The sequence below is a fragment of the Rhea americana genome, unplaced genomic scaffold, assembly GCF_003343005.1.
Source record: "Rhea americana isolate MKP2758 unplaced genomic scaffold, rheAme1 scaffold_69, whole genome shotgun sequence".
NCBI lineage: Eukaryota > Metazoa > Chordata > Aves > Rheiformes > Rheidae > Rhea > Rhea americana.
In genome coordinates this window covers 745705-761532 of record NW_028186856.1, presented here as the reverse complement: position 1 = coordinate 761532, position 15828 = coordinate 745705, and the positions used below count along the sequence as shown (strand labels likewise).

At 38.2% G+C, this 15828-nt stretch overlaps 1 protein-coding gene across 1 annotated transcript in view; it reads left to right on the top strand.

Moving 5' to 3' along the window:
- Positions 1 to 15481, top strand: part of UBE2N (ubiquitin conjugating enzyme E2 N) — a 15989-nt gene extending 508 nt beyond the window's left edge. Inside the window, exons 2-4 of the mRNA XM_085321351.1 lie at positions 13543 to 13789; positions 13982 to 14122; positions 14797 to 15481. Of these exons, the coding sequence (XP_085177477.1) occupies positions 13543 to 13789; positions 13982 to 14122; positions 14797 to 14837 (429 nt within the window). The 3' untranslated portion in view covers positions 14838 to 15481. The remainder of the gene's footprint in view (positions 1 to 13542; positions 13790 to 13981; positions 14123 to 14796) is intronic.
- The last annotated feature ends 347 nt before the right edge of the window (positions 15482 to 15828 follow it).

Here is a 15828-nt window from a genome sequence, read left to right as displayed (position 1 = left end):
CCACGGCCGGAGGGAGCCCGGCGGCTGCTCCGGGTGTTGGAGGGGGAGGCTGGTGGAGGTTGATGCAGGCCCGCAGCGGAGCTGCGGCGGCCGCCAGGGCGCGCGGGGCCCCGCACGCCCCCGCGTCCGCGCGGGGAGGGCGGCGGTGTGCGAGTCGTTAAACCGCTTCCCGAGGGGCGCGGAGGAAGGAGCTCCCACTCGTGACGGTTGTGCTAACCCGGGGGCTGCCTAATGCGCTCCGAGTTGTCGGTTTTMATAAAATCTGCGTGTTGGGGCCGAGGTTCACTGTATTCGCTTGGCTTATTTACCARACTTTGTAAGAAATGTCAACTTTGGGGGACTTCTAGCTGACTCGCTGAGTGCTGTATCACCTTGAGACTTGAATGACTTGGATTGGAGTCACTCGAGGCAAAYGCTATTAGCTGCACTGCAGTGCCAGCGTGAGCCTTTTTCACGGCTTGGTCCAGTACTTAGCCTGGATATTTGTGTTGGGCTGGTAACTCTTGCTGAGTTTGCAGCAGTGTGAATTGAAACTCTCAAATTGGTGAGCAGTACTTTTAAAAAAGTTATGAAGTTTTTCCAGTAAGATTTTTTTTAATCTTCATTGGAAATAGCGTTGTTGTTTCTTGTTCAAGTGAATGAATGTCACAGATAACTTAATGCTGTGAAGCTCTTGGTTGAGCATRCTGAAAGTTGGCAACCATTGTAAAACACTAGGACATGGAATATGCTAAATAGTTGAAGCAAAGATAGCACTGGATTGTCTTTAAAACRTAAAGTTTAGTAGGTGAATAGAGGAGATAAGAGAAAGATGAGGCAGGAGGAGTATTCTCTGAAAAAGACTAAACTCTGTTTACCATTTGGAAAGGTAAGCAGTAGAAATAATGAAGACAAATCTTATGGAATGAATTAATCTGCCTATCTAGCTGCCATGGTGTATAGCATATAATGCTGAATGTATTTCAGGTGTGAGAGAGTGCTGTTTCATAATATGGTGGAACTGGTATTCATCATGCAGATGTGGTAAGAGCATGGTCATAAAGCTAATATCTGTGCTAGTYTTTTTTCATAGTTTTTGATAATTCTTCTGAATACAACCAAGAAATGCACCCACTTGTAAGCTGGCACATAGGTTCCTTGGCACTTTTTTTGAAAAGAGGCTGAAGAAATAAAACTTGGAGCAATACACGCAACTCATTTCCAAGATGTGTGRTGGCACCAGAATGCTTTCTGTTGCCCTGGGGAAAGAGGGAGAGGGCAGCAGAAAAGAGACCTAGAAACTCCAGTTCTCATGGGGGTCTAACAGGAATCCCCCTTAGACTCTTATGGAGTTATTTTCTATAATAGGGTAATATAGGTTGTTTWTTTCTGTATGTGTGTTGTTATATTGTCTGCAAGCATCCTAGAGCTTTTGGATCCTGGATTAGTTGTGTTATGAGAACTAGTTCTGTAACTCCTGCACTGTGCTTGCCCTAGGCTGCTAGATGCACATATGGTCTAGGATTTGAATGACTGTTTATTATGGTCTCAAAAATGTGCAAAATACTATTTTGAAATATCACAGCTGCAGATGTGCAAACTTGGACTGAAGCAGACAGATTTTTAGGAGTTTTGAATGAGAATTGTTTTGACCTTTGCTATCCTGCCAACTTTAGAGTTAAGTATTCTGTTGCTGGTTGCCTTAGGTGGAAGGGAATGASTGAACTTCACTGCTAGTGGGAATTTGAAACATCAGGAAAGGAAATAGAAGAGAGGAAGATAGGTCAGGGGAAAGGGAAGGGCCGTAGAAGGTTAAAATAACTCTAGAATCAGAAGATCCCATTTTCCTTATGTACAGTAGCAAATGTGATTATCTGCAAGTAAATGGCTTTAGGAAAAGACCTTTTCCCTTTGATCTGTGTGCAGGCTTTGTGTTGTCATCTGAGAGAGACTAGCTGCRGCTTATTGGGAATAGCAAATCGTGTGTGTATATTCAGACCATAATGAAATGCAGAATCCAGCCAACTGCTTGAAATGAGGTTGGCATTCCTGTTCTTGACCGACTGCTGGCAGATGGCTCTCAGGTTGACTAGCAGCCCTGTTCTCTTCAGCTTGTATCTTAGTTATGTACAAACTGTKGTCTGGCCCAGTAGGAGAGCAGTAGCTTTCCCTGTCTTGGCAGAGAGCTCTGTATTTTCAGTCTTTCCTCAAATTTAATCAAAAAGGTGACAGTATAGGTACTGCAAAGCATTTGGAACAGGGGATGCAGTTTTATGTCCTGTTTTCTGTCCTCAGATTAGTTTCTTAGGAACGTAGGGTTTAAGCAGCTGGAGCGAATGATTTAAGCTCAGGAGATGACTTGCTTTAGAAATGACTTAATGATGTTAGAATGTTACAAATGATGAATAGAAAATAACAATTTAGTTTTGTATCTTTAAATCAAAGAAATAGCGTGAATTGGAGAAATCTCTGCCTTGTGAATAGATGAGTGTGTATGTATACATGCACAYGTTTATATAATTTATGTAAAATATATTTTCCTTGAATAATCCAAAAACAAGTGTGCTCAGAGAATCAGTCCAATACATCTGTAAATGTGAGAGAAATGCACTATGGTATGCTTACATAGATGAACTGTCACTTTTTTCTTACTGCACAATAGTAAAAAGTAAACCTTTGCGATATATATAATTTTCAAACACTTGTTTATTCTACTGATTCTTTTCTGTGTTGCAAAGTCACATAGGTCCTGTAGAGTAAGGAGTTGAATTGCATCCGATTGTGGGGTGTGTGTGTGGGGTTTTTTTTTTTTTTTTTTTTTTTTTTTTTGGCTGACATTCAAGCTACCTCATCACTGTGTCAAGTGCAGTCAGTGTATCTGAATGGGATGGGCAATGCTGTTTTGTGTCATCTTTTGAAATGTTTTTCTTCTGCTATTTTCATTGCTGCCCTAATCTCATTCATGATTTGGTATCCAGGTCTACGCATTAACTATGTAGCCAGTTTTGTTACGGCCATTAAACCATATGAATCAATATCTATCTGAGGCTTCTTCAGGCTTTTTTTTATTATTATTAAAGGATTTATCAGCATTAACCTGCTGAGGCTTTGATTTCYTCCCCCTTCATGGTAGTGTTTTGTTGTCTGAGAGATTCCTTCCTTGCTCTGTCTTTACTGTGAGAAGCCATTTCCTTGTTGCCAGTGAACTCCTCCTCATGGTGTTTGACTTTGGTAACGTTTGGATGACAGAGTTTATAAAGTTACGCTTTAAGGCAACATTTTATGGGAGGTTTTATGGAACTTCTCATAACTTATGTGGTGATTGGCTTGTATAAAATTCTGTTTTGAAGGCCRGTTGCATCAGCTTTACATGAAGTATTTTTGAATGTAAATCAGGAATTTAGTTTGCAATTTCTGAAACTTTCTGGAAGTTCTTAGAAACTTCTAGGCAGCTAGTTTGCTGCCAATAGGTTTATCTTCACCTTGGAAGCTAATGGCAGCTCTGGCATGGACATCTATCTTCACATTAAAATTTAGGTTGTCRTTACTTTGCTTGTGCTGCCGTTTCTATGCATTTCTTTGCTTCCTGGATAAACCCTTTAAATTTACTTCCAGTCTTTTTTGTTTAGTACCTTTTAATGTCTGTACAATTTGTTTGAACAGCAGTTAGGCATAGAAAACAGATCACTTCTGATCGGTGCAGTACCTGAACRTTTATCAGAGGAGATGCATATTTGGTCTTTGTAGTGTCTTTGCCTTGTGTGCTGTTTCAGTCTTGTGGATAACTTAAATTTGACATAAAGATGAAAGGTCCAGAGGGTTGTGGTTCCCCCCCTTCCTTTAGGAAGATAAATATTCTATTTTGTGACAACCCCCCTCCCCTACCCTCAGATACCCTCAGATTCTTTTTGCTGGGCTTGTAGTATACCATAGGGTGGTTGTGGTACCATGAAGGGTGTGTAGGCAGGGACTAGAAGCCTAGTGTTYTGGCGGGACGGTTGGCTTTTGTAGAGACGTGGGAGGGAGGCTGAGAATAAGAAAATCCTAGTCAAGGTGCCAATTTTAAAAGGAAAACATGGAGTGTTAGTATGAGGTCTTAAAGAGGACACTAACTTTCCAAGTCTTTTGCTCTAAGAAGTTTTTATTGGACTTTAGAGATTAAAAATGGGAAAGAACAGCAAATAATCCAACTAGAGGCAAAACGTTTGTTTGACGCACCTTCTCTCATAATACCTGGGCAACTTTGGGATACAGGTCTATGGTAAACTAAACTTTCTTAGTAGTGAAGATAATGGCTTTTTACCACTTTGCACACTTTTAATTCTGAACTTGTCTGTTTTTGCTGCCTATTTATGTATCAGCAATATTTTTGTCTTAGAGCACAAAACAAAAATGTATTCAGAGTTGCATGTGAATGATGGGTTAAGACTAGTATACGATGGGTGAGAGAGGAAAGTGACAGATTTCGCCTTGGATAGCTTTTGTCCAAAAGCTCTGTATGAGTTATTCTTTGCTTTAATTACACTTGAATAGTTGACTCTGCACTGTATATTAATGCAAGGCCCTAATGCAAATATGCTATATCTAATGCAAACAAGGTCCATCAGAGAAACTGCAGGAATGGTATGTACTATTAGCTTACTGAATTTAGTTAGGCCTCACTTTACTATAGATGGAGATGCACTGTAAAAAAGCTTGATCTGTTTTAGTACATAGATAATCCTCTAGGAATTTGCATAGGAGCTCAGCTTCACGATTCCTAAAATCCTATAATCTGCTGTGGAAAATTCCAGAATATAGTTCTTCTCAGGGAAGAGTGATACTGACCCTAGAGAAACCTCTTTCATGTTACTATTTGGCAACAAGGTCCTCCTCTATGAGTGACTAGATTCTGGATCCTTCTCTAGGAAGGTGCTGCTACGTGGAGTACACTCATCTTCCTCTTGCTGTACTTGGTTTTGCAATTGTTAAAATTGCTAGTGTTGTGGTGGGAATTGGAAAACCAGAAGTGTGTGTGTGATGGGAGGAATGTAGCAATCCAGAGCTCACGCTGGCTGTTTAGCAGAGCTGCAGTTTCAAGTAGCTGTGCAATTGTCCAAGGAGTACAGTACAAGTTAATAGAATTTAACACTGATATAATAGTTTTAGAAGGTTTCTTCTTTTCCCTGGGTGCATGGGCATGTTGATGTGCTGAATGTTTTTTTTTTTGGTTTTGTGGGGTAGATATAGTGGGGGTCAGTGGTAGAACTGTTGAGGTGGTAGAAACATATCCGGAGTCACTTGTGTGCAGGCAGGGATGTTGGCCCAGTAATGAGTCCAGGAAACAGAAGCATGTGGGATGTTGACACTCTGGGATTATATGGCAAGGAATAAGGGATTCCTGCAGAGGTCAGCTATTGGAAACCACAAAGTGCAGCCTTCTATTTATGATGTCTGACCTTTGCTGTGCAATTTAATGRCCTTTTATGCTAACTCTTTTTCCTAAAAGGTAAACATTCTGCAATGCACTTGTTCTACAATGCTATAATTTTAATCTAAGCATTTTGGAATCTGTCTGACAATGACATATGCTTAGGTAACTGATTCAATTTCCATAATGCTGGCTGTGGCCAGTTCTTTACGCAGTTGTAGCTAATGAATTGATAGATCCTAGAAGAATTTATGCCAACATGTGATGCACTTTTATAATAAGTCATTGCATTGAGTCTGGTTTTCTGATGCTGCTTTATCCCTGTATGCAGAGGACATTTTTTGACATTTTCTCCACTACCTTCCYCTCAAATCAAAGCAAAATCATGCATGCAGTTAAACTTGTATGTAACTTATCGGCTCTTGGTGAAGGAGGTTAGTGTGATCTCTGTCCTCATCTTACTCTAACAGAATATGGAAGAATTGCCACTCAGTAACTGATTATAGCTTGTCCATGTGCCAATATGTTGTTTAAGATTAGATATATATAGCTAAAATACTTCTCTTTCACATATCCAAAAGCGAATCCAAAATATTAGATATAGTTTGAACATAATGTTACTGGTAGCTGGCTTAGATTTTCTGCTATCAGAACAGTTTAGCTCAACGGTGAAGCTAAAACCTGAAGACAATAAAGAATGAGAAATGATTTGTACTTACTTTTAGTCATCATGAGAGGAACTTGGGTATAATTTACTATGTTGAAATAATCTCAGCTTTTTGTTGTTGGTAAGGATTTAACTGCTGTTTTTTCATCTGCTTTAGCAATCTTTCTAGACAACTTGGGAGCAAATGTCAGATCGCTACTRGAAAGCAAATATTGAAAAGACACTGATCAGCAATCACTTAAACTGAAAGATATGTATTTTTTTTCCTCATCATATCATCTCATCTTCCACATAAATTGGTACATGTGTTAACCTCCAGCTGGTAAATCTCATCATCCTCTATAGCAGAAAATGGAACAAGTGGTTTTCATTTTAAGTCAGTCTCCTTTTTTTGAGTAGTTCAAACTTTCAATACCATCTGAAATTCTATATAGCATATCCTCTATAAAGTGGATATGCTTCTGCATACAGCAATTTAAACACATTCCAGATAYGTTACTTTGACTTAGACTTGAACAGTTGTGCACCTAACTTAGGCTGTGTTCAAGTACAAGTTATACATCTCAAAAGAAGTGATGCGGTCTAGTGTGTATTTCAGTCTGTATGCCTCTTTCATTTTACCTATGGTTTTCTTTTAAGCCAGTTTCAGACTGTCTGTGTGTGGTTGCCCTCCAGTTTCCTTTTTATGGAAGGCTAAGGCTGTTGAAGATGGGTTTTGCATTCTGTTAGTAGCGGGGAACTTGGGGAGGAGACAACATGCTGAGACATGCAAATTTCAGTTCTTCATACTGGTGGAAGAAGCTGTTGTCTATGGGCCGTGCCAGCTGTTCGTCACTGCTTCTGTTGGATGTTACCATCCTCTGCTAGATGGCAGTAGTGTTTGTTTGCTGTCAGTCAAAAGTATTCAGGTTAACAAAGATCTGTTTAAGAAACTTCACCTCTAACCAAACTGAATTGCCAGTGTTCACAGGATTTACTTTCTCGGCAGATTTGAGGGATGGTAATTTCTAGTGAGAGGGCCGTAATTTCTCTCACAGATTAAGTCGTATTAAGAGAAAGATTCATCCCTAGGCTATGCTCCCTACTCTCTTCTGAGTAAAGTCAGCTAGGGTTAGTTTAACATACAGGTATAAGTGGACATCAGCTGAAATGTTTCACTCTCTGAAGTAGATTAGAGAAGGCTTGTACTATACCAATCTGACATGATTGTGGGGGTGTAACCTCTATTTTAGTGGATGGGGGTGACAGTAAATTACTTGACTCCTGCACAGAAAATTGAGCTAATACACGTGCTGCTGAAAATATAAGGAAAGAATAATTCTCCTGAGACTTTGCATAAATGAATGAGTATTGGGGCATTTCAGAAGCCTAAATATTTAACAGTTCTAATATCTACAATATTTTGTCTCTTAATAAGAGGCCTTATCAGTGTTTTCTGTTTTTAGGTTTCAGAATAATTCTATCACAACTTTGTTGGCCGCTGAATAGCTTAACGATACGGCCTTTTCCTTAAGCTGCTGATCGTAAGGATGCCCTTGTAGTCTCAAGGGCAAAGAAACAGTTATGTAAGTAAAAGTGGGATTGCAGATCAGGTCTCAGTGGGAAGGCAGTTTTTTTTGTTGTTGTTTTGTTTTGTTAAAAAACAAGTGACATCACTCTCTTGTCATCTTAATGTTGGGGCTTTTTAAGGTGTTTGGATATCTCCAAATCTTTTTGGTCCTAATGAATTTTGAGTTTCAGTGCATGATTTCACAGCTGATATTAAAAGATCATGTTAAGTGCATTAGATCTTTGTCAAAAAAGTGAATTCCTTGAATTCTAACATTCCACTGAAGATTACTTGTGGAACCTGTGGATTAATCTACAGGTTTTTTGTGGCTATTGATGATAATGCCCTAGCACTAATGTGCTGAATTGAGTGTGACATAAGGAAGCTGAATGTGCAGAGAGTTGAATTACTAAGCAAAGCAAACTTGACTGAAGACATGGAGCTTGGATTTCTTTCTTTCTTTCTTTTTTCTTTTTCTTTTCCTTTTTTTTTTCTTTTTTCTTTTTTTGAAGTTAGTTTCTGCTGACTTTGGAAGGAAACTCCTTTCTAAGAAAGCTCTAGTGGCCTTAATGCAGTAGCCTTAAAGTTCCAGTGTTTTGTAGGTGTTAAAGATTAAATTGCCCTTTGCCTACCGAGGAATACAGCCTTAAAAGTAATGTGAAACTTGTGGTGGTTAACTGTGTTCAAAGGACAGGGAATGGAATAGCGATGATTCTTTTCCATCAAAGTATACACTATTCCTTTCTAAAAAAAAATCAGTGAAGACACTTGAATAATTCTGTATCCGCATAGAACGTTGTTTCCCTTCAGTACTGAGGTGGTCTTCATCAGTCAAGTGAAGCTTTAGAGACTTCCCTTCAGATGCATTGGGTCTGCTTTGTAAGAAATAATGGTTGTTTTTTGCAAATACTTCCATACATGTGTTTTCTGACTGTAATTATTTGCTAATATGCCATTGTTTAATCCTACCTCAGGTTGTGGATAGCAAGTAGGACTTCTAAAATATATTACAGTGGTTTTTTTTTGTTTTACAAAAATGTGGCATATGGGATTTTTCTTTTTAGTTGTTTTGACTAAGGCATTGGCAGCTTGAAACTTTTTATAAAGACTTCTGCAAGATTGGAACTGATTAAAATGGTGAGTATCTAATACGTTCCTTCTTTGTACTGTTGTATCTCTGTATGCTCTAACAGTGTTTTTTTGTTGTTTTGCATGTCAGTATGGAAACCTTCTGGTTTCTTTAGCCCTCCCCCTTGAAGAGAGAGGGCTCTGTCTTGTTCTGGGTATATAAGGCTTGAGAATCCTTGTGATTGCTGCTKCTTTTTTATTTTTTTTCTTTTCCCCTCTCCTTTTCCCCTGAAACAAATAACTCTGCAAATACTCAAAGAGTGAAACATGCTGCCACTGGAAATGTCTCTTGTATAGCTTCTATTAACCTTGGCAACCTGATAAATCCATACCCCTAACTTCTGTTGTGTTGGACTCAGCTACAGATTCTAGATCTGTTCCTGAGGGTCCTTGTCCATGCAGGTTACTGTATAATAAGCTTATTAAAATTTTTTTCCTTAAATACCATTAGTCTTCAGTTTCATGCCTTTATTGAAGAATACCTCCAACTCATGTGTCCCTCTACTCCAGAACCACTTGTACTAATAAGAGGAGCTTTGGTTTTGTTTATCAAAACACCTTTATCGTGTCTCTGTTCTTTAACTACTTAAAAATACGGAAAATAAGTTTTTGATGAGTATAACCAGCTTTGAATCAGAGGTATGTGGGATTCTTTGGTGCTAGAATGCATCTTCATTTAAGTTCGTTTACTTCAGCTGGTGAAAACTGAAATTAATTTGGAATTGGTAAAGTAGAGTTAAAACAGGAGTGAAAGGACCTCATTCTAAAATATTGCAGAATATGACAAATAGAAATAAATGCCTGCTGCTGCATGGAATACTGCATTAATYCCCCCCCCYYTTTTTTTTTTTAAGAAATCTTAACTTTTTGAGACTTGCCTCAGTATGCTAGAACAGGGCTTGTAAGAAGCCTTGTGAAGTGCTGTTCTGGGACCCTTACGTATATGGAAGGTTTTTTTGTCTTGTGAAAACTATTTGATCCTGTGCTGTACTCACATTGTGAGTAGTGGAACTGCAAAACCTGGTTTTCTACAAGTGTCTCATCTTCTTCAACATGCTTCTCTAAGTGCTTGCAGAAGACTCATTTCCTTAGCTAAAAAGGTATTTGAAAGATATCAGCTAACAAGATACTGGAATGTGCAGCATTGCATACATTTGATTAGTTGGAAAATAAAGTTAAAGATTTGATTAGAACTTAATTTTTTAACATATTTGAAAGGCTGGCTTTCATTGGGCAACCATTCACTGGGGGAGAAATAGTGTCATAAAATTACGAAACAAGATTAACATGTAGTCCAAGTCTACAAAAATGAAATTCTTATTTACATCTGGTGACTTTTTTTTTTGTGGGTGATTTGGGGCTCTTTTTGGTTAACACTGCGCTTAACCTGCTTTATTTATTTTTTTTGAGTTTCTGGATGATTCACAGTGTACCCCGTATGCTGACAATAGTTTATCTCAAATATGAGATTTGTCTTATGTCTAATGAAATTAATTTTAGTATCAACATATCTTCAACTGGCCATTTAAAACATGAAAGTAACCCCATTGATTTGGCTTTATAACCAGAGCTACGTATATGTATTTAAGCATTTTGTATACTTAGGCCTTAAAACTTAACCTTATCGGAGTCATTTCCCCCTTCCATTCTTATTCTAGTTCTCCCCTCTTCTCTCCCCCCCCCACCAAAAAAAAAAAAAAAGTTGTAATTTTATTTATAATTGAAGGTCAAAAGTCTCTTTTTCTGTCAGTCTAGCAGGTGGATTTTATAATTAAGTAAAACAGTATACATTCTCTTATTAAATGGTGGTATCCTTATTGCTTTCTTTATAGTGTAATAAGCTTGTCTCTGTCTTAGAAAAATGCTGCATTTGAATAGGAGGGACATCTCAAGTCTTGTGTAAAATAGTAGTGATGTATGGTCACAGGAGTGATGACCTATGATTTTTTTGTTTGCTTTTGAGAAGTTTAGCCTAGTTCTTGCTTTCTTGCTGTGATGGTTTTATCAGAGCTTGGCAGGCATAAAAGATGATGGTACCAAACAGTTTCTTCACAGACTTCTGCAAGTATTTCTTGCTCCCAGTTGTTTGGAAATAGCTTAAAATGTGCTAATAGTGGTAAATCTCCTTGTGCAGCGCGCACTTGTTTAAAGCGTCTTTCCTCTAATACTAATGTATTCCTATGGGATCTGTGTGGGTTCTGAATAACCTTAGCCCTAGTATAGATATATGCCCCTGTAAATACTCTTCTCTGCAAGCACCTTTTTGACATTGTTTTAGGGCAAAATGACTGTGTCCACATGATGTAGAAGTATGAAGTGCTGCCTGGATGGGATGATGATTTAGCAGTTGCATAACCGCATTGTATTAAAAGACTCCTTTTTCCTTGAAACTTGAGTTCCTGCATTTTTTTTCTTCATAAATGGCTTCTGTTGGCAGTATGTGTAGCTTACAGGCAAATGCTGCTACCTCAGTTACACTGGCAGGTAGAAATGTGGATGATGCTGCAGGTGACTGCTGATTCTGGGTTATTTTTARCCAGGATCAGCTCTCCAGTAGAGTTGCGGTCTGCATACTGGGATAACCAGGGAGGAAGGGTGGGGATCGGAGTGAGTGGGGCCTAAGAACTATTGAGATCAACACAGTTATTGAAAAGCGTTACCCTAAAAACAAACAAACAAACAAGTTGGAATTTGACAGCCTTGGCACAATTTTAAATTTGAGTGTGCTCTGAAGAACTAAAACCAATTGATTTGCTACTACCATGTGTCTGGCAGAGTCCCAGTGGTAATAGCTGTGATGAAGTTTAAAAATTGGGTATTTTCATTAGGCTCTCACTCTTTCTAACTTAAGTTAGTTGGTTTGTTGTAATAGTTAGTATTTGGCATAAGGTACTGTCTCCTTTGCTAAAACTAGCAAACAGTAATGAGTACGTGACCACTCATAGCTAGAGGTATGAACTGTTCCGTGTACCTGTCTCTAGCAACACTATTAGGGAAAACTCCCTGAAAGAAATAGGAGTTGTTTTATAACTTTACAGGGTGAATTTGTTTCTTATTCACCGACTTTCATACCACTGAATTAAAGATTCAAGCCTTGTTTATAACTACTCTTCTACAGAGCTATTGTACAAGTGAATAGTTGGCAGAATACAAATTCTGAGTGGGCTATGAAGTTGTGTGTACTTTAAAATATATGGGTATAAGTGAGTGTAGGCAGTTTTGAGCAGCTTGGATATCCTTCCAGTAAGGTGTGTAAGTGGCATTGGCAGCTAATGCCGGTGAGTAGATAATACTTAACTGTAACAAATAGCAAAACTATATATATTTATACATATATATGAAGTATGCATATTTAAAAGTCAAACATTATGATTTGTAGCAACAAATATCAGGGTTGWGTAATAGGTATTTTGGCATAATTACAATTAATTCCCTGTTTTATGTATATTTTCATTATATTTTTGCTAAAATTAGGTGTTATTTAATTGCATCAAGACAGGCACAGCATTTAAATGGTGTGTGAATTTATTTTAATAGAATGTTTATATTGTTAGGGTCCAGTTATGTTTGGAAAGTGTGTTAATCCAAGTAGAGGTGGTCTCTCTATTTTGTGGTTATRTTAATGCTCTTCTGGACACCTGTAATATACTATAAAAGTAGAATAATAAATTAATTTTGTACCTACAGGTTGCTGCTTTTCTTCATTAGGGACAGGAAAATTGTTCTTTATGAAAGTTACGACAAAAGATGATGATCAAATGAATTGTACCCAGTGAAAACAGCCTAGAGGAAAAGTAGGGCTTAAAAATACCTGAGGAAATGAGGCTTRCTTAGTCTGCTGGTGCCCTGCCTAGTGCCCTTTTGCGAGAGGCTTTTATAAGAAAGAGCAGAATGGTGCCTACAAGACTTGAGAAACCTGGCAGCAGAGGAGAGGGGAAGAGGTGCAGGATTTAGCCGAGGTCTCTTTGTTCAGCGCATCAGAGGGCCGCCTGGCCAGGACTTGGGCAGCTCTGGACATTTGTCTCGGTCGTGTTGTCTCTGGCTTCCTCCTGCCGGTGACAGGAGGTATTTTTAGGGTTGCAGGCAGAAGAATTAAAGAACACAAATCTGTGTGGGGAAAGCAGGCTTCCTCACTTTGCTGSTCACAGAACAACTTGTTTGTCTCTTACTGTTTGCTGTGGTAACTTTGAATGTGGCTATGTGCAGGCTGGAAGTGCTCAAACCAAAGCCATGTGCTTATACCCTTAATAATACACTTGGTATTGCTGCAGAGTAGTACTCTGAATTCTTCAGAGCTTGGTCTGATTCTAGTGCAAAACTTTCATTTTAGGAAAATAGTCCACTCTTGTTAGAGTAAATCTTGCACACTGTGTGTGGAGCAATAAAGCCTTTTGACTATTCACTTATGGATTCTTTTTTATTAGGATTCTTTCCTAAAAAGGGAAATGATATCATGACACTGCAGTGTTCTCTAGGGAGYTTTTATGTGTATTGAAAAATGCATTTTGACAGTCCTGTAATCAAATGTTCAGAAATTTGTCAAACCGACTTAATTGTGTGCCTCTGTAGTGTAAGGTAATCGGTAACAACAGCTCAGTAGTTGAGGGATCTTGGAGGAGATGYGTACCAGTTTACCACATCCTGATCTTCTTTCTGCAGATGTCATCTTGACTTTAAGCTATTCATTTAACACTATTTTCTGTGGATAAGGGTAAATTAATTGTAATGACTACTTGTCATTTATAATTACAGCCTGTCTATGTTATTTTAAATAGCTTGTATTTTTTACACTGTCCTTTCTTCTTCTAGGAAACCCAGCGTTTGCTGGCAGAGCCTGTTCCTGGAATAAAAGCAGAGCCAGATGAAAGCAACGCACGTTATTTTCACGTGGTCATTGCAGGTCCACAGGATTCCCCCTTTGAGGGTGGGACATTTAAACTTGAACTATTCCTTCCAGAAGAATATCCAATGGCAGCTCCTAAAGTACGTTTCATGACCAAAATTTATCATCCTAATGTAGACAAGCTGGGAAGAATATGTTTAGATATTTTGAAAGGTAAGTGTTACCTTATTTTCTTTCTTTTGGTCTTTATCAAATACAAAAATTTGTAGATTGACTCTAAAGAGAGATTTCATTTGTTTGCAAGAGGAGATTACTTATTCTTTAATCTGAGAGAGGGAAGCATGTTTTGTTTTGTGTGGATTATAATGCATGTGGTATTTCATACTGCTATTACTGTCTCTTCAGATAAATGGTCTCCAGCTTTGCAGATTCGTACAGTTCTGCTATCAATCCAGGCTTTGTTAAGTGCTCCCAATCCAGATGATCCGTTAGCAAATGATGTAGCTGAGCAGTGGAAGACCAATGAAGCCCAAGCCATAGAAACAGGTGGTGTATTGCTCACACTTTTTTTCTTTTTTTTTTTTTTCTCGCTAGCTTTAGGAAATGTATTAAGCTGATTACTAATGGGTTAGGGGATTTAAATATTGACCTCTTGTTTTATGCTGGCAACTTGCAGAAACAATTATTGCATGCAATCATAGTCTTAAGTACCCTGAATGTGCCTGCAGTGCTCTACTTAAGTCTGTAAGTGAGGCCTATTAGGGGCAGGACGGAGGGGGAGGGAGGGAGAGGGAAAGAAGGCTCTTGATCTATTTAATCTTCAGTTTTCATGCAGCTAAATTGCAAGAGTGTCTAACTTAAATTCCTGGAAGAATAAAAGTACATGTTTTCGCCTTTCCTGTGGAGCTTAGCATGCAGATAGTTAGTTTCAGAAAGTACATCACTTCTGTACCTGCTTCTATACTTGCTCCTATTGGGGGCTGTAATGGATTGAAAGAATTATCATGTGGTGCCTCTTCACTTCTGTATTCACTGTAGCCATTTCAACAACTGTTAATTTTTGTATATCCTATGGGGTCAGAATTATGCTTACAGAATCTCAAAACTGATATATACACAGCAGTTGTTTAAAAAATTTTATTTAAAATAATTTTAATAAAGCTTAAAAATACAGATTTTCCTTAATGTCTGTCTGTCTGYCTCTCTCTCTCTCTCCACAGCCAGAGCATGGACTAGGCTATATGCCATGAATAATATTTAAATGCGCTTTGAACATCAAGTGTGCATCACTTCTCCTGTTCTGCCAAGACCTCTTCCTTTTTTTGTTTGCATTTAATGGACACAGTCTTAGAAACATTACAGAAAAAAATCCCAGACATCTTCAGTCCTTTGGTGATTAAATGCACATTAGCAAATCTGTGTCTTGTCCTAATTCACTATTGTAACGCATGAGCAGAGGCTAGAAGCATCATCTGGATTGTTGTGAAATTGTTTAAAAGCAGCAGCACATCTCTGCTTTTAATCATTTTTCCCATCATGGTTTAAGTATAAGCACTGTGAATGAAGGTAGGCAGGGTTAGCTGCGGGGCTTTTTGTTTTAAGTTTGTGGGTTCCTCCTCCCTTTTTATGGTGATGCTAATTGCATTGGTTAAAGCAGCTAACCAGTTATACTTTAGAATATACCCTCTAGCCCAGTCTAACTTAGACGCTGTAGATGGACAAGCTTCATTGTTTGAACAAAAATGGGAACATTAAACATCCATCACCTTCACTAATAATATTGTGATTCTGCTGTCAAGTGTAGAAAAATCCCTCCAAGAAAAAGCTTGTGACCATTTTGTATGGCTTGTCTGGAAAAATCTCCTGTAAATCTTATGTTTTAGTAAAATATTTTTTGTTATTCTACTTTGCCTTTGTACGGTTTATTTTGCTGAGTTTTTGTTTGTCTGTGACAATCGTATATAAAAATGGAAACCAGAGTTGACAACTTGTCTTCACCAATCTGACAGACTTAAACAGTAAAGAGATGGAATTTGCAAGGATTTTCTTTTGCTTCTGTTTGATGGCTTTTGTTATTAGTTTGTTATATGGGTGACCTTACCTAGCCGATTTAATATGACATTACATTCGGAATGATTTTTCTGAAACAAGTCACTGGTGTAAGCATTGTAATCATAATCTGATTTTAGTAAAGCATTGATATCCGTTTTTTTTTGGAAATCAAGCATCCAGTAGGAGGTTGAAAGCAAATG